This window comes from Xyrauchen texanus, chromosome 42 (assembly GCF_025860055.1).
Source record: "Xyrauchen texanus isolate HMW12.3.18 chromosome 42, RBS_HiC_50CHRs, whole genome shotgun sequence".
Lineage (NCBI taxonomy): Eukaryota > Metazoa > Chordata > Actinopteri > Cypriniformes > Catostomidae > Xyrauchen > Xyrauchen texanus.
This window is the reverse complement of record NC_068317.1, coordinates 20,511,064-20,530,297: the sequence shown is the minus strand read 5'-3', so window position 1 is coordinate 20,530,297 and position 19,234 is coordinate 20,511,064. Positions and strand designations below refer to the sequence as shown.

General features: G+C 40.7%; 1 protein-coding gene across 4 annotated transcripts in view; it reads left to right on the top strand.

Annotated features, from left to right (window-relative positions):
• Positions 1 to 18,159, top strand: part of LOC127634734 (phospholipid-transporting ATPase IB-like) — a 67,178-nt gene extending 49,019 nt beyond the window's left edge. For 3 of the 4 annotated variants that reach the window (XM_052114403.1, XM_052114405.1, XM_052114406.1), the window contains 12 exons: positions 984 to 1,167; positions 1,390 to 1,500; positions 5,267 to 5,341; positions 7,723 to 7,845; positions 8,364 to 8,442; positions 8,546 to 8,607; positions 9,468 to 9,524; positions 10,726 to 10,833; positions 13,198 to 13,286; positions 13,412 to 13,516; positions 15,863 to 15,954; positions 16,618 to 18,159. In XM_052114403.1, the coding sequence (XP_051970363.1) occupies positions 984 to 1,167; positions 1,390 to 1,500; positions 5,267 to 5,341; positions 7,723 to 7,845; positions 8,364 to 8,442; positions 8,546 to 8,607; positions 9,468 to 9,524; positions 10,726 to 10,833; positions 13,198 to 13,286; positions 13,412 to 13,516; positions 15,863 to 15,954; positions 16,618 to 16,712 (1,180 nt within the window). In that variant the 3' untranslated portion in view covers positions 16,713 to 18,159. The remainder of the gene's footprint in view (positions 1 to 983; positions 1,168 to 1,389; positions 1,501 to 5,266; positions 5,342 to 7,722; positions 7,846 to 8,363; positions 8,443 to 8,545; positions 8,608 to 9,467; positions 9,525 to 10,725; positions 10,834 to 13,197; positions 13,287 to 13,411; positions 13,517 to 15,862; positions 15,955 to 16,617) is intronic. The other variant, XM_052114404.1, reaches the window with a different exon arrangement.
• The last annotated feature ends 1,075 nt before the right edge of the window (positions 18,160 to 19,234 follow it).

Here is a 19,234-nt window from a genome sequence, read left to right as displayed (position 1 = left end):
TTGCAGGGAAATAATCTGCATGTGTGTGTATGCCCCATGCATGGTGTCCAGAGTTCACACTGTTTGTTTAAAGTGCTGCTTTAACCTCCTTATTTTCTGCTCAATTCCACCATGAAGAACATTAGCCCGCCTTTCATCTGCCTGCTGCCTCAGATCTCCCCAGCCCGCTGGGATTGTGTGAAGGATAGAGTTATAGTGGGAAAAGGGTGGAATCGATCAACACAATGACAAGAGAAAGCAGTTTGCTGAGGATTTGTCTTTTCACTGCAAATGTTAGATTTTTTGACCATACCATGCTTGCACCATTAAGGAGATCAAACATCTCTGTATTAGATTGTCCTTTTCTGGCCAACTCAAACTTTGCGTTGCAGCACTTCTAATATTACTGTCTACTTATGATGAATTATTTGTGTTATAGTATTGCTCATGCTATGTCACTTTGGATAAAAGCGTCTGCTAAATTAATGCATGTAAATGTATATCAGTGGTCATTAATTTTCTTTAGAAATCCAAATCATATACCACACCTGCCATAGGGGAATTCCATAGAGACAAAGAAGCACAATAGTTTATGATTACATGTCTGCTGCAGATAAAAAAAAGTACTATGGTGGAACCATGGTACAATGATGGTACTAAATGGTAATACTATGGTACTTTGATACATATTGTGGTACATGAATATGGTAATTAATAAAAACCATAGTTTTTATTTTATTACCAGGGTATTACCAACTGAAACCATCACTGAACCATTTACATTTATGCATTTGGCAGACACTTTTATCCAACAGTGCCCTTATTACATGGACAATCCCCCCCCGGAGCAACCTGGAGTTCTGTACCTTGCTCAAGGACACAATGGTGGTGGCTCTGGGAATTGAACCAACAACCTTCTGATTACCAGTTATGTGCTTTAGCCCACTATGCCATTTTCCTCATATGTAATGTGACTAAATGAAAACTTTGTATTGTGTATCCAGGGTATCTCCTCTGCAAAAGTCGGAGATTGTGGACATGGTAAAGAAGCATGTAAAGGCCATCACACTGGCCATAGGAGATGGAGCCAACGATGTAGGCATGATACAGACGGCACATGTGGGAGTGGGCATCAGTGGAAATGAGGGCATGCAGGCCACCAACTCATCCGACTACTCTATAGCGCAGGTATGATACAACATTATTACTTGGCTAATTCACACACACAAATACAGTCATCTCAATGTGTCATCTTTACAAACTTAGACTACCACAACACAAAACACAGAGCAGTCTTCTGCCCACAGCGCTGTTGTATCCGGGTAGCTGCTCCTGCAGTAATGGTTCACGTGTACATGCGGGCAAACTAAATCCTTTCTCAACCTCTCTCCCTCTCTCTGTCTCTTTTAGTTTTCCTACCTGGAAAAGTTGTTATTGGTTCATGGGGCTTGGAGTTACAACCGGGTAACCAAATGTATCCTGTACTGTTTCTATAAGAATGTGGTTCTGTACATCATAGAGGTATGAACATTAACCACAATCAAGTGTATATGTGTGTAACACTTTTAAAGTAATATTAGGTCTCACCTCATGTCTTTCCAAAACCTGTATGACTTTCTATCTTTCATGGAACACAAAATAAAAGTTTGGAAGAATGTTTACGATGCTCATAAATGAATGTAAAGCTAAAAAAATACAATAAACATATCTCAAGTAACTTGTGTGCTATATTCCAAATCTTTGGATCAAATCTTTGTAAGGAACAGATTGAAATTTAAGTCGCACATACAGTGCATACGGAAAGTATTCACAGCGCTTCACTTTTTCCACATTTTGTTATGTTACAGCTTATTCCAAAATGGATTAAATTCATTATTTTCCTCAAAATTCTACAAAAAATTCCCCATAATGACATTGTGAAAGAAGTTTGTTTGAAATCTTTGCAAATTTATACAAAATAAAAGACGAAAAAAAATCACATGTACATAAGTATTCACAGCCTTTGCCATGACACTCAAAATTGAGCTCAGGTGCATCCTGTTTGAACTGATCATCATTGAGATGTTTCTACAACTTGACTGGAGTCCACCTGTGGTAAATTCAGTTGATTGGACATGATTTGGAAAGGCACACACCTGTCTATATAAGGTCCCAAAGTTAACAGTGCATGTCAGAGCACAAACCGAGCCCAAGTCCAAGGAACTGTCTGTAGACCTCCGAGACAGGATTGTATTGAGGCACAGATCTGGGGAAGGGTACAGAAACATTTCTGCAGCATTGAAGGTCCCAATGTGCACTGTGGCCTCCATCATCCATAAATGGAAGATGTTTGGAACCACCAAGACTCTTCCTAGAGCTGGCCGCCTCACCAAACTGAGCAATCGGGGGAGAAGGGCCTTAGTCAGGGAGGTGATCAAGAACCCGATAGTCACTCTGATAGAGCTCCAACATTTCTCTGTGGAGAGAGAAGAAACTTCCAGAACAACAACCATCTCTGCAGCACTCCACCAATCAGGCCTGAATGGTAGAGTGGCCAGACGGAAGCCACTCCTCAGTAAAAGGCACATGACAGCCCACCTGGAGTTTGCCAAAAGGCACCTGAAGGACTCTCAGACCATGAGAAACAAAATTCTCTGGTCTGATGGAACAAATATTGAACTCTTTGGCCTGAATGACAAGCGTCATGTCTGGAGGAAACCAGGCACTGCTCATCACCTGGCCAATACCATCCCAGTGAAGCATGGTGGTGGCAGCATCATGTTGTGGGGATGTTTTTCAGCGGCAGGAACTGGGAGACTAATCAGGATTGAGGGAAAGATGAATGCAGCAATGTACAGAGACATCCTTGATGAAAACATGGGGTGAAGGTTCATCTTCCAACAGGACAATGACCCTAAGCACACAGCCAAGATAACAAAGGAGTGGCTACGAGACAACTCTGTGAATGTCCTTGAGTGGCCCAGCCAGAGTCCATATCTCTGGAGAGATCTGAAAATGGCTGTGCACCGACACTCCCCATCCAACCTGATGGAGCTTGAGAGGTCCTGCAAAGAAGAATGGGAGAAACTGCCCAAAAATAGGTGTGCCAAGCTTGTAGCATCATACTCAAAAAGACTTGAGGCTGTAATCGGTGCCAAAAGTACTTCAACAAAGTATTGAGCAAAGGCTGTGAATACTTATGTACATGTGATTTTTTTCGTTTTTTATTTTTAAAAGATTTCAAACAAACTTCTTTCACGTTGTCATTATGGGGTATTGTTTGTAGAATTCTGAGGAAAATAATGAATTTAATCAATTTTGGAATAAGGCTGTAATATAACAAAATGTGGAAAAAGTGAAATGCTGTGAATACTTTCTGGATGCACTGTAAATGGCTTCAGAAGATTTAAATATGGAAGACGCACAAGTTGTATGGACTGCGTTTATGGTGAATTCTTAAATTTCACTTTTGTTGTATGCAAATGAGCACCAAGGATGTTCTGTTAAACTTATCTTTGTGTTCCTCTAAAGAAAGAAAGTCATACAAGTTTGAAACAACATGAGGGTGAGAAATTGATGACAGAATTTTCATTTCTGGATGAATTACCCCTTTAAATAACATAATTTAGCTTTTAAAATGTGTTGAATTTACATGGCATGAGTTCAGTAAACTTTGAAAGATAGTCCATAGCACAAGTCCATGCGCACATACATTTTGTCTCTATCTCTCTCTACTCTTTCTCCCACATTCTTTTTCACTCCTTTTGCTTGCGTCTCTTTCACACAGACACACTTAAGTACATTAAGTAGACTGCTTGCAGCTGTTTGTGGAAATGTTTGACAGTGATAAATAAGATGCCCCCTCTGGTCTATATGAGATCCCCTGGCAGCAGGTGCAGAGATATGCCCCCAAAGTCAGCACCCATTGCTCTGCTGTGTGTGTGTGTGTGTGTGTGTGTGTGTGTGTGTATGTGTGATGATGATGAAGATGTAGTTATGCATGAATGTGTGTATTGTGGGAAGAGCTGGGTACAATGTACTCACTTGGGGGCTGTTAAATGTTTAGATATCTCTATATTTTTGGAATGTGATTGTTGTATGAGCACATCTGTCCATGTGTCAGGGGACAGGGGTGGTTTTTGGGTCATACCAAGGATTAGCTTCCAGCAAAGAAGAGCTTTAAAGGTCAAAGTTCACAGACTGTCTTTGTCTTTATAGAAGATACATGGGGGATAGACAGCAAGTGTGTGTGTGTGTGTGTGTGTGTGTGTGTGTGTGTGTGTGTGTGTGTGTGTGTGTGTGTGTGTGTGTGTGTGTGTGTAGGCTTTTGTTTAAGTGAATTGACCTTTGCCTTGGTTTGTGATGTTGCCGAAAGCAGCATGACACACAAGTTTCCATGTTAAGGCCTTTGCACACCAAATGCAAATTTGTGGCCTGATTTATCGCTTTGATCAACATTTTGAATTGAAACAATAGATTCCTAATAAGCCATTCTCACCTGGAGTGACCATTCATGCTGAATCACGCACTGACAAAGCGAGGCTTTTTTGTCTGCCAGTGTGTCATTTTTTTTTCTTTGCCGGCTGATGAAATAACCTGACCAATAAAATATGACCTTTTGATCACGTGGCAGGAGCTGCTGCAGTTAACAAAACCAGCGCAATATGTGGCACTAAAGCACAGAAAGATGTGTTGACCACTGACTTTAAACGCTGAAGGAACTCGAGGAAGTAATCCTGATCCAGCCGTGAGGATGTGTGTCATTTGCAACAAATGCCTTAAAAACTGAAAAACAAAATCCTCATATGGGTATTCTTAAAATGTAAATGGTATGTTTGCCTTGCATGTCCTTTAAAAAACTCTCTGAATTTTCTGGATCGTAAGAGTTTTTCTTCCCCAAATATTAACAATATTAATACTATTGCTGTGACTTGCAGTCCAGTCTTTGTATCAAAATGCCTTTGTACACCAAACATGTGGTAGTGTCTCCACAAAATTGTCTGCTGTGCAATTGTTAGTAGACATTAACAGCTGTGCTGTCATTGGCAAGTTTTAAAGTGTCTATAAAAATGGTTCAGATTAAAGATGAATGTGTGAATGTCCTAACGGTCATCATTCGCGTCGCTTTCAATATACAAGGGCCGTTCTTCAGTGATTCGCCTCTCATAATTACATCGTCTTTGGTGGGCAAAGGCATTTACTCTTGTCTGTTCATGTCTCTTTTCTTTATTCTTTCACTATTTCACTATTCTTTCGTCTTCACTTACTGAAATTTTTTACCACATTTTACCCTTTCTGTTGTCCTTAGCTTTGGTTCGCATTTGTAAACGGTTTCTCTGGACAGATCCTGTTTGAACGGTGGTGCATTGGCCTGTACAATGTGGTGAGTGTATTTCTCCCACTATCTCAATTTCTCAGTTGTTTTATTATTTTGAAGCATTTTAATGGTCATAAGATCTGTTCCTAAACCTAGTAAGCTGCTTACCTAGACAGCATTTTAAAACATCATAGGTACACGTCCAACACAAAGGCTGTTCCGAAAGGTTAAGCAGCAACATTAAGAGATCGCATTTTGGTCAAATCTAGGGCAGGATCACATGTATCCTTAACGGAGAATGCAATCTCTGAATGCATTGTGACAAGCTCAGTAAAAATAACAGCAGAGATGGTCACCAACATATGTTGTGTTTTAAATGCTGGTCCACAACTTGGGATGCTGGTGCACTGGTGTTCCAACAATGCTTTTAATTAAATATGTTAACCAGCTTAACTTCTTTGTTTAACCAGAATTACCAGAAAAACCATACTGGCTTGTTGTGTAGTGTGTGGCGTGCCTACACTCACCTAAAGGATTATTAGGAACTCCTGTTCAATTTCTCATTATGCAATTATCTAATCAACCAATCACATGGCAGTTGCTTCAATGCATTTAGGGGTGTGGTCCTGGTCAAGACAATCTCCTGAACTCCAAACTGAATGTCAGAATGGGAAAGAAAGGTGATTTAAGCAATTTTGAGCGTGGTTGTTGGTGCCAGACGGGCCGGTCTGAGTATTTCACAATCTGCTCAGTTACTGGGATTTTCACGCACAACCATTTCTAGGGTTTACAAAGAATGGTGTGAAAAGGGAAAAACATCCAGTATGCGGCAGTCCTGTGGGCAAAAATGCCTTGTTGATGCTAGAGGTCAGAGGAGAATGGGCCGACTGATTCAAGCTGATAGAAGAGCAACTTTGCCTGAAATAACCACTCGTTACAACCGAGGTATGCAGCAAAGCATTTGTGAAGCCACAACACGCACAACCTTGAGGCGGATGGGCTACAACAGCAGAAGACCCCACCGGGTACCACTCATCTCCACTACAAATAGGAAAAAGAGGCTACAATTTGCAAGAGCTCACCAAAATTGGACAGTTGAAGACTGGAAAAATGTTGCCTGGTCTGATGAGTCTCGATTTCTGTTGAGACATTCAGATAGATGGTAGAGTCAGAATTTGGCGTAAACAGAATGAGAACATGGATCCATCATGCCTTGTTACCACTGTGCAGGCTGGTGGTGGTGGTGTAATGGTGTGGGGATGTTTTCTTGGCACACTTTAGGCCCCTTAGTGCCAATTGGGCATCGTTTAAATGCTACGGCCTACCTGAGCATTGTTTCTGACCATGTCCATCCCTTTATGGCCACCATGTACTCATCCTCTGATGGCTACTTCCAGCAGGATAATGCACCATGTCACAAAGCTCGAATCACTTCAAATTGGTTTCTTGAACATGACAATGAGTTCACTGTACTAAAATGGCCCCCACAGTCACCAGATCTCAACCCAATAGAGCATCTTTGGGATGTGGTGGAACGGGAGCTTCATGCCCTGGATGTGCATCCCACAAATCTCCATCAACTGCCAGATGCTATCCTATCAATATGGGCCAACATTTCTAAAGAATGCTTTCAGCACCTTGTTGAATCAATGCCACGTAGAATTATGGCAGTTCTGAAGGCGAAAGGGGGTCAAACATAGTATTAGTATGGTGTTCCTAATAATCCTTTAGGTGAGTGTATGTTCAGCATTCTAAATCACTTATGAGATCTAAATCACATTATGTTTTGATTGCTGCCTCTGTCTCTAATCAGCCACCTGTTTACTGGTTACTGCTTAATTTTATTAATCATTCTCTATTTCAGAGCTGTTCATACTGTTATATTGTCATATTGTCATATTGTATATACTGTATACCAATCTACCTACCTCAAGTCACAACTCTTGCACAAAATACCTATACTATTTATTCTGTATACCAATCTACTGTGAGTTTTTTTTTTTTTCTTTCTTTTTTTTGTGGTTTGTCATTGTTCCTTACTTTATGTACTGTTCAGCATTTTGGTCAGCCTTGTTTGCTGTTTTTAAATGTGCTATATAAATAAAAACAAACTTGAAACTTGAAACTTATTCCAGCATCCTTTGCACTATGCTTCATCGCACTGTGTACATGTATGCATGTATGTGTACCTGTATATCACATCCACCTCCGACATGTACATAATAATGATAATAATAACTTTGCTCCTGCATTCTTTGCACTCTGATCACTGCACTATTTGTCAATATGTCTATATTGTTTTTGTTCATAGTGTGTATATTTGTGTTGTCTACACTGTAGCCTGTGTCTGATTTTATTTTATTATTGTGTTAGTATATAGGAATGATATTCTACAGTACTTGAAGATAATTGACTTTAATAATTGAGTGTGTGCATATGTGTTTCAGATCTTTACAGCACTTCCTCCTTTCACATTGGGGATATATGACCGGCCATGCAGTCAACAGAACATGCTACGATTCCCTCAGCTCTACCGCATAACACAGAATGCAGAAGGTTTTAACACCAAGGTATCTCACACACACACACACACACACACACACACATACACACAAACACACACAAACAGGCAATCATGGGCATGCATAACAACAAATACTATAAGACTCATAAATCTGTCTGCAGTAGGGTCAGACTTGTGATAGGCATGGTATGCTACAGGTAGACCTGTAATTGATTATCACGGTATGATGTTGTTAGCAATGACATCATGTTGTTTTGACTGTTCATTTTCTGAATGCAAGAAGAAGCACTGTTACCACAGAGATAATGTAATAATGAGATTCAAGGCTAGAATAAGGAAGTCTTTCATTTATGACAGAAGATCTGTGTTTATTTGTGTTTGTGTGCGTTAGAGGTGATCTGGGGGACACTGCACTAGCTGTGCAATTGCAGAGAAACTGTTTGTGTGGGCTATGTGTATCTTGGCATTAGACTGTCTTAACTGACTCTCTCTCTCTCCCCCCTCTCTCGTTCCTACTTTCTGTCCCTCCTTTCTCTCTTTCATTCACTCTTTCTCTTTTTCCAGGTCTTTTGGGGTCACTGTATAAATGCTCTCATTCACTCCATTATTCTCTTTTGGTTTCCACTCAAACTACTGGAGCACGGTAACTACCACAAGCACTCACACAAACACACACACTTAAAACACTTAAGCTTGAGTGTGTAAATTGTTGAGTATCTTTTCATCAATCCCTTTTGTTTCTTCAGACACTCCCTTTGACAACGGCAACAGTGTTGACTACCTGTTCGTGGGGAACATAGTCTACACAGTGAGTCGTCAGCCAATCACAGCATGGCATTTATCGCATCGCTGCCCTCCCTGCCAATGAGTAGTCACACATCATTTCCGTGCTAGTGCTTTTTCTCCATTCGTACTTTAGCCGTCAGTGTTTACTCAGTAAACTTTTTAATGTCTCTTTTCACAGAAAAAAAGTCCTTATGAAATGATCGGAACTCAAAAAAATGACAGAATCGCCAACTGTTAGAACACTGACCAGAACAGAAAAGACAGCTTTCCATTAGCCAATGTGTGCACTTCATGGCTGAGCTACTACAGTTCAAGTCAGCTATTTAGGGTTGTGACAGTAACTGGATTTTTACATTTTCTGAAGTAATTGTCAGTGGTGGTTCTAGGTGGTTGCCAGAATTTTACTATGCGGTTGCTAGGGTATTCTGGGTGGTCAAATGTTGTTTTGTTGTGCTTTTGGACTAGGTTCCTTTATAGAAATGAGGCCATGTGTGTGTGTTTGTGTCCCAGACTATTAAATACAGTATGTTGGAAATCTGGAGGCGATACTAGACTCTTGCCATTAAAACAGTAATGAATGAGTCCCATGGTGAGTGAAGTCTTTGTCTGCTGGTATTTCTATCTGTTCCTTACAGGCTTCTGAGTGTGTATGTGTGTATGAGCGATTACTTCAAAGGGTGAATGTGTAATTGTGTGTATTTTAAAGCTGTATTTGTTGCTAGAGGCAGTAGTAAGTTGATGCCTGTGTGAAAGCCCTCATCTGGTTTTATGTACTCAAGTGTAGTGTGTGTGATACTGTACAGAACGTTTTACCAGGATGATGAGTGCATATCATTACTGTTATTTATGGCCACTCTCTTTCTCTCTTTCCCCCTGCTGCAGTATGTAGTGGTAACTGTATGTCTGAAAGCCGGTATGGAGACCACAGCATGGACAAAGGTAAGTCAGTCATTATCCTCCAACACACACACACACTCCTCGCAGATGGCCGTCTGAGCTCAAAGTAATGAGCATCTCTGGCAACAATTATGAAAGCCCCATATAAAACATCAAATTTATTTCAAAGAATGTGTTACATCTGGAATGAAAGGAAATCACATAATAGAACATTCTCAAGTTTTCAGATGAAATATTTTGAATGTGTCCGATTCTGTAGATAGGTCATGTATATTCCAGGAAGTGCCATTGCTATAGATAGATGGAGAACATGTACTGGTGCTATGTCAGGACATTTCTCTTTCCCTCTGTGGTGTGTGTTGAGGAGACGTCGACACTCCCTGTCCGTTCAGCTGTCCACGCACCAGCACTTGTGATGAAGTAAAGCCACCTTGGAATTCACACGGTGTCCATTACAGACAGAGAGGCTTTGCTGATGTGTTGGAGAAGTCTATATTCAGTGCGTCAATGCATGGTTTGAAATTGACCATGATCCAGCTCTCTCTATTGCTCTCAATGTATAGATTAAAGAAAAATTTGACACTATTTTTTGTAGTGTCTTACATTTTATTTATTATATGTCAAAGCTGAGCTGGTGCTCTTGGTACTAGTTTCTCTGTAGACATTATAATCTTCGTTCAAAAGATAGTTAGGTCTGAGCTGGGAATACAAGTGTGGCAGGGCGGAGGTCGGGTCGTGATGCTACACACCCGGCCCCTTATCAGGCTAATCAAGCCCCTGATAGTGATAAAGGCCAACTGGAGATGGCAGTGCGACAGAGAGAGAGATTTTCAGGCATCTTTCTCTCTCTCTGTCACACTGCCATCTCCGGTCATCCTTTGTGATGTAACATCACGACCTGGCCCCGCCCTCCGCCCTGCCACAACAAGGTTTAATGCTCAATGCCCAGCAATATTGAATACGTACAGAAAAACTTAAAACTGACTACACAATATGACTACACTTCTTCCATTGGCTGAATTTATGGCACTTGACCTTGAGATTGGCCATTGTTTTGTATTATGTTCTGCTTGATTTTAGTTTTAATTTTACAAATAGACTTTAGTTTTTCATATATTACCATCTAATTGTATTTTTTTCTGCCTTCTGGACCAGCTTACCATTACAAATGTGATCTCAATGAGTGCTTTATCTTGGTTAAATAAACGTTACTTACTAACTAACTCTCTTGCTCTCTGTCCAGTTTTCTCATCTGGCTGTTTGGGGCAGCATGGTGCTCTGGATGCTTTTTTTCACTGTCTATTCTGCTATCTGGCCAACCATGCCAATAGCACCAGATATGTTGGGCCAGGTAAGTGCATATACACACACAGACCTGCTCATTCTCATACCTTCTGACAGGCTCATGAATCTGACTGCTGTCCGGCACCTGGACGACTTGCTCTCTGTGTGTTCCGTGTCAGATTTATGGCCTGATGTCCCACTCCGCAGTCCCACTGCACCTGCCTTGTAGTCACCCGTGCCCCAGGCTTTTATGGCCTGTGGGGGGCAGTGTGGTGCAGTTGGGTTTGGGATGGAGCTCTGTGAAACCCTTTGGCCTATTAATTCAATTTGTGTCAGAAATCAGGAATGTGGGGTCCTGGGAAGCTCAGCAAGTAAAAACGCTGACTACCACACCTGGAGTCGTAAGTTCAAATCCAGGGCGTGCTGAGTGACTCCAGTCAGGCTTACTAAGCAACCACTTGGCACGGTTGCTAGGGTGGGTAGAGTCACATTGGGTTAACCTCCTCATGGTCACTATAATATGATTCTCGCTCTCAGTGGGTCGCATGGTGAGTTGTGCGTGGATGCCGTGGAGAATAGTGTGAGCCTCCACATGTGCTAGGTCTCCGCGGTAATGCGCAGACCTAGCGCATTACCGCGGAGGTCTGCGGTAATTGACAATCTCAGAAGCGGAGGCAACTGAAATTCATCCTCTATCACCCGGATTGACGAGTCACTCCACCACAAGGATTTAGAATGCATTGGGAATTGGGCATGCCAAATTGGGTGGAACCCCCCCCCCCGCTTGCTCTTTACCCGAAAGTATAGGCTTTTCTTCCTAGATGCTCATTTCTTAATCTCTCCATGTAGGCCAAACTAAGAGAGCATATGCATGTGCATGTTTTTCCATCATTGTATATCAGTGTGTGCATTTTTGCACGTCGCCTTGTCTGAGAATTCAGGAGGGTTGGCGGTCTGGGGGTGTATGTGCAGCTGTCGTAAGGGATACCTCCTAATGGTTTTCGGAGTCCAGCAGAGTCCGCCGGGAATATAATTTGTGGAGGATGCTTAACCCTCTCCTCATTGGGATCACTTGATTGCACACCGTGAAGTTGCTCCAGTCTATGCGATTAACATTAAAAGTTACCCCAGGAAAAATGTATCCTGTTTATCATATTTTATTTCAGAATGCTCTGAATACAATTTGGAATGGATTTTATGTTTCTCTCATACTGAAAAGACAATAGTTCAGTCATACCAATTAAGCATCTTTTATTTTGCTATTTTAAAATCTGCAAATAATAGTATAGAATAGAACAGAATAGAATAAAAACTGTATAGAATAGAATAGAAATTTTATTTATCCCCTTAGGGATATTGGTTTTGCAGTGTACCATTAGCAGTTCACAATACACTCACACAGCACTTGACAAACAATGCGACAACACTTTTTAGACAAGTTATAAATAAGTTAATAAAGAATTTACACAGCCATAATTAAAAATAAATACATACAGTGAATGAATACAGTTTCTCACAAAAGTGAGTACACCCCTCACATTTTTGTAAATATTTGATTATATCTTAATTATATCTGGTTTTTATACATGCTGTACACTCACTACATTACATTGTAGCAAAGTGTCATTTCTTCAGTGTTGTCACATGAAAAGCTATAATCAAATATTTAAAAAAATGTGAGGGGTGTACACACTTTTGTGAGATACTGTATATAAATAAATATATGTGTGTGTGTGTGTGTGTGAAAATCCCAGTAGATCAGCAGTTACAGAAATACTCAAATCACCCCATCTGGCACCAACTATCATGCCACGGTCCAAATCACTGAGATCACATTTTTCCCCATTCTGAAGGTTGATGTGATCATTAACTGAAGCTCCTGACCCATATCTGCATGATTTTATGCACGGCAATGCTTCAGTACGATTTGCTGATTAGATAATCGCATGGATGTTTGTTGGTGCTTCGTAGTACTCAGATAACCACTCTGTACAATTGTGGTGATAAGAATATCATCTCAGAATGCTATTCTGAGATGGGGTTGGCGCTACACAATATTAGGCAGCTGGTTTTAATGTTGTGGCTGATCGGTGTAAGATGAGCTCTATTAAAGAGGCTACTTCAGATAATTGTATAGTTTTAATCAATTCGTTTATATAGCCTAGTGTTAGCTATTATACTTGGCCTACTGATCCATTTAAAATAATGTTATTAAAGATGACTCATAAGAGATAAAGACAGTTTATTCGAGCAAATAAAAGAGATGGTGGGGGAGACAAATAGGTAATTAACCTCTGCCATTAACAGGGGTCAAAGATGACTCAGTCAGTCGAAAGCTGCTTTTAGGAGAGAGAAATCCTGCATTGATTGAGTGTTGTAATGTTTGCTGAGCATTGATTTCAAATTGATGATTTGTTTATCTTTGTTTTAGGCTGGCAGGGTGATGCAGTGCTGGAGCTTCTGGCTGGGCCTTATACTGGTGCCAACAGCATGTTTACTCAAAGATGTGGTGTGGAATGCGTAAGTAACATACCACACACACTTCAGTGTATTTATGGAGAAAATATAGTGTGATTTGGCAATGTATATTAGCTACTCACATAAACAGACTGACAATTTCACACTGTCTGGCTTTGTGCGTTCAGAGGACGACGCACAGTGAAGAAGACTCTGCTAGAGGAAGTGCAGGAATTAGAGGCTTGGGCTGTGGACCCTGGAGCAGCCGTCCTCAGAGATGCCAGCGGCCGCAGGTATGTCCTTAAATTTGACTTGAAGCCAAAGCAAACAACTGTAAAACTGTAAATGTGTCTTCCCCTTTAATACCTCAAATTGATTTACCAGGCATTTTATCAAGGTTTAAAATTGGTCTCTCTTCACACAAATGCATAATTGAAACATAAGTTTACAAATTGGTTTATATCATTCATTTACATATTTTAAAATCCTTATACAGAAGTATAAGGGAAGTACATATGACTGGAAAGGTCATGGGAATGAATTGGTCAAAAAATATGGGAACCCTGTTTTTATCTCTTTATGTTATGTTTTATTTATCACCATATTGTGTTATGTTATCAACATATCATTTGTTTATGCCTGCATGTTAATTGCAAATTATAGTTTCTGGATGTGTTTGAGAAAGAGACATTATTTAAGTTCATTGTGATTCTCTTACCCTTGCCTGAACAATCACAGGCCCAATGCTGAGGATTCATAGACTACAGAGTCAAAGGCAGGAATGTATGCAGGTAGAACCAGTCTGCCTGAATGTCACCAGCTGTTGGGATGTGGAGTGACCTCTGTTTCCCTCTCTCTTTTCCCTAAACATTTAATTCTATCATCATTATATCTTTTGACTTTTCTTTTCCCTCTTCTCTTTCTGTTTCCATGTTTTGCGAGGTCAGGAGGCCATGAGCTGGTCAGCTGGTTTGCATAGCTATAAAGACTGGGTGTGTGTAGCATCCTTCAAAAGTAGTTTAAATTACCTCTGTGCATGTGTTTGTTTCATACTGTTGTAGATTTTGAGGCTGACTGTGTGGAATAATTGTGTGGACTAATAGTTTTTGCCCAGAGATATTACAGGATATTGCACTACATATTGAGTTTGGTGTTTGGGCCTATGGTCCTATATGAGACAGGAACTTGGCAAATGTACAGTATGTGTAGCCTCATGCAGTTTTTCTAATACCTTGAAGTGATTTGTGGTCTTTAGGCCACTAATTTACATGGCCAAGGAGTTGACAGAATGGACTTCTAATCAGAGGGATGTTGGCCGTAAACCCTGTTTGGGTTTACCCCCTTATTCTCCCAGAGGGGAGTGCTTAACATCATTTGTTTCAGTATATATCCAGCTGAAATGATAATGGGTGCAAGTCATTCTGAAAGAGTCTCCAAAGTCTGCCGAATGATTAAAAATTAGTTTTGAATTCAGCATTTTGAGGTGGAGGCTGGGACAATCGAAGAGTATATGTTTCGACTTGCAAATCTGTCGGCCTAGGAAGACCTCAGCTAGCCGTACTGGACATGGGCGAAGTATTTTCCACCAGTCTAATCCCAACCTGGACTCGAAGATGAGGGACAATCAAGGGGAAAATAAGTTGTAGCCATATATTTCCAAGATTGTCCTCAGTTTCAGAGAAAGACAGCTCCAAAATGACAAAGCAAGAAAGAGCTCTGGTTACAAGTCAGCCTATGCGTCATTCCATCCTTTTATTTCTTTATTTATACATTCATCATACCGTTCTTTCAACCGGTCATCTGTTTTGCAGACATAGTTTTTGTTGGCTGACTTTCTGCCATTTCTCATATACTGTTGCTGAATTTTTTTACAGCACAGCCAAATGAATGCCACGTCCTTCCCAATGATAACAGTGCAAACGGTCCCCTTCATAGCGCAATAGGATTTTGAGCTGTAACCTTGAAAAGTTTGGCCATCCTCCATGACAACTGGTTTTCGGATCACTCTCTCTCTCTGTTATTGATGGGGGGAAATTTTCTTTTATCTGATTTACAGGGAAACATCATAGACTGATTCTTCAACTTGTTTATTAAAGATGAGGTCAGGCTTGCTCAATTTCTCTACATTTTGAAACTGGCCACAAAATGGCATTGGAATTCATTGCTATTTTGCCATTTAATTTAGTAATTGGAAATGAATTTATTGGGTACATACATTTTTATGATAGAGAACTTTTTTATGCTCTTAGTATTTTGTAATTTTTTTATTTTGAAGGATGAGAAGCTTGAGGATTTAGGGCTTTGGAAATATTTGAAGAGATATTTGAATCGCTGTGCTGACTTTAATGTTTTTAGGAGTGCTTTGGAAAGCCATTTCTTAAAATTGTTTGGGTGTGTGTTTTCTGCTCGACTGATCATCGTTAATGTATCTGTTGTGTGCCAAGACTGCCATGCAGAAGAGTAAAAGTCTGTGTGTTATAGAAATGGTGGTGTGATATCTTAGTTGTATCTCAGCATGTGATTTGATCTCTAGTTTGTCAATTATTCCTATGTGCCTTGATTATAGCATATCAATCATTAGCTCTGCACCTTGATTGGTGAGATTACCTGTCAGTCTCTCTCTCTCTCTCTCTGTCCAGTCTGAACGAGCGTGCCCACCTGCTGACACGGGTCTTTAGGAAAACGCCCTCCAGCGTGGGACGCTCAAACTCTGTGCAGCAGACCGTGTCACGTAAGTTAAAGTTCCTCACACACACCCATTTTAACACACTGAATACAGACACACATCTGCACAGCTAACTGAATACAAAACCTATGTGTGCCCTGTTTAAAAGACCTACATGAATTTCTATGCTGGTTCAGGGTGGATAGTGCTGGTTTGGTCCTGGTCAATGAGGTGGACCTGCATAGCAATACTAAACTTAGCTGGTGAAGCTGAATGATCAAGGAAGTCTTGCTGTTTAAAATAGTTAAGATGCCTGGCGGGGACACAAGCAAACCCTAGAGGAAAAGATTTATTGATCTTTTATAGCTCTCAAATCTGAAGGTTGTCCTCCATTATGTTGCATTAAAGCATCAACCTTGTCTCCAATATTTCTTCTAAAAATTCCTTTCAAGAAAAACTAATAGCCACAAATGAAACAATTGACACCCAGAAAAATATGAGAAGCAGGGGACATAACCAATGCAGGAGACCTAATAAAGATTTTCTCTTTTAATCTCATTGGTGTCTAGCAGAAGCAATTGTGGTACTTAAGAGATCTCATTTGTGGTTTTTCGTTCCTGTGGGACCAGCATCCAAAGCTGGGTGACCAGTCTTGCTTAATCTTTTCAGCAAAGTGTGCCTTGATTAGCATACATGTGAATATGCCTTTTCTCTTCCTTTTCCCCATAGATGGATATGCGTTCTCACAGGAGGAGCATGGTGTGGTGTCTCAGTCCCAGGTTGTACGCTCCTACGACACCACCCGTCAACGGCCCAGTCTATAGCTGGACAGCTTTCTGCTGAGGGGTCACCACAGCAACAGCTGGTAGAGACTTTAATGACACACCTGTGCTGGGTGATCTTGCTTTGGCCTTTTTGGAACTTTAACGTAAACTAACTGAACTGGGAACAGCTAGCACACTACTGGACCCAGCTACATTTCACATGGCCCCCCACAACGAGGCTGGACTTCTTGGAGTGAGTGGATGTTCGGAAACAGAGGGCTGTGGTGGGCTGGGAAATTGTTGCACTGAAATGGCCAGTCAAAATGCACTACTCATGAACGAACAGACAAAAGGAGCCAAGTAGCATCCAGAAGTGGAAATGTTTCATAATGTTTCATCACTATCATGAGTTACAAAACTGCTGCATAACCACTCTGTGGAATCTGTCTTTTGTCTGCATTATCTGCATTATATATTGTGTGGGTGCGCGGATGCATCTGGACGTTTGTTTGAGCAGTGAGCATATATATGCACTCAGAGAGATCTCAATTTTGTTGCGTGTATGGCTTGTCTGTTGCAATTGCTATATATTTTATTGGTTGGGGGCAGCTGTTGTGCACTTTTGTGTGTCTGCAAGTGTTTGTGAGAAGGCGGTTATGTGTGTGTGTGTGTGTTTTTTTGATGAGTCCTAACATCCATGTCTCCAGAGAATGGAGTTTGGTGTATTCATCATCACCACATTGATGCAGATGAGGGGAGGCCACTCTAAATAAACACAAAACACCCACACACAGTGACACACCCACCCACACATGTATGCACACTTTGGGGGAATTCCTAATACAGACCTGAGATGGAGGAATTGTGTGCGTTTCTGAGTATGTGTGACTTACAGATGCAGGGCATTGCTTTAGACCCATCTCTGTCAACAGACTTGCTTCGCACACATGCACACACACACACACACGCATCGTACCCCCTCCCATCCAACAAGGATGCCAAAATACACAGAGATTCCTCTGAGGCGGAACCCACACTACTGCTCCCACCCTGAGGCATGGAGCTCCCAACTTACCACACACACACACAAAGACACACACAAATACACCTTATCACACTCTTGCTCTCTCTTTCATTCTCTGTCTTGGTCTATCCCTTCCACTAATCTTCTACTTAATGGCAACCTTTATACAGAGTCTGTAACTTAGAGCTCATGTTCTCTCTACCCTTCTCTTTCTCTGTCTCTCTCTCCAGATCAGCAATCTCCATGTCTTCTTGTTCTCTTGATCTAGTTAACCTTTCAGTCCCCCCTCTGTATCACTCAGTGGTTGCTGTGGATCACAGCTGTGGCTATGTTTTGTCCACTTTCACTCAACCTGTCAGGTGTTTGGACTGTTGTGTCAAATAAACTGGACTTGTGACTCTGTGTCATTCTCTTTTTAAGGCTTGTTTTTGTCATTTTTTTTTTTTTTGTTAAAGGAATGATTTGGCCAAAAAATAAATTCTGTCATCCTCATTGTTTCAAACTTGTATGACTTAATTTCTTCAATGGTACATACGTCTGGGTTCCGGAAGTAATTTTTCCATTAATTTTTTTTGCATAGGCGTCTCATAAAATCTTCCATAAAAGATTTGTAAGCCATGAACCAAACCAACCAGCTCTGAGGTGAATGAATCACATCATCCAAAACTTTGTTTTAAGACAAAAAAAGTATTTGAAAATCTAACAAAAAGACTAAGGGACAAGGCTGTGTTCTTACTGTATTTCCCGAGGGTACAAACTACATTCCAATGAAGCATTGCAAATTATGTAATTAAATAAGAAACAATGGGATATATCAAACTGTAAAATTTAGGTTGTTGATTATAAGTAAAGAAACCATATATTATAAGTTTATTGCAAAATAATCTGATAAGTACAATTATATAAGTAGTTTAAGGGTAAAGGGAGACCGACTCGATTATGTCACTCACAGTGTGTCATGGGAGTGGGTGGTCGCTCCGAGGCAATAATTACGTTGTAGTACTTTGTTGGTACTATAGATATAAAGTGACTTAAAAGGTGAAAGCAAACGTTCACCAGCGGGCTTAGAAGTGCACTTTTAGGGTTTGATTTGTGCTTGCTCTGGCCGGGTTTCTTAGAAGTGCACTTCAGAATTGAGTCAGAAATACACAGGTTAGGAAATGATCTGAGCTGGAGTGTTTTCTTAGAATTAAGGACAGGAAAGAAAGGAGAGGACTAACACATTTAGAGAATGTGTAGATCTTACCTTGTTTAAACACTCACTCAATTTGCACACTGTCCAAAAAAACTAATTTAGAGTACTTTGTAAGTGTGTGTAGAGAGAAAGACTATGTAAAGTGTAACTCAGCCAGATCAGCTCAAATGGATTCATAATGTATTAATTATGCGACGACCAGAGATTGAGTATTACTGAGAATAATCACATATGAGTTCATTTAAGTGTGCACATTATCATGAGGGTGTGTGTAACCCTGTCACCTCAATCATTCCGATGATTCCTCATTGCTAGGAAGTCCACTCCTACATCTCAAAATCTGATCCAGCTCTATCCAGCTCC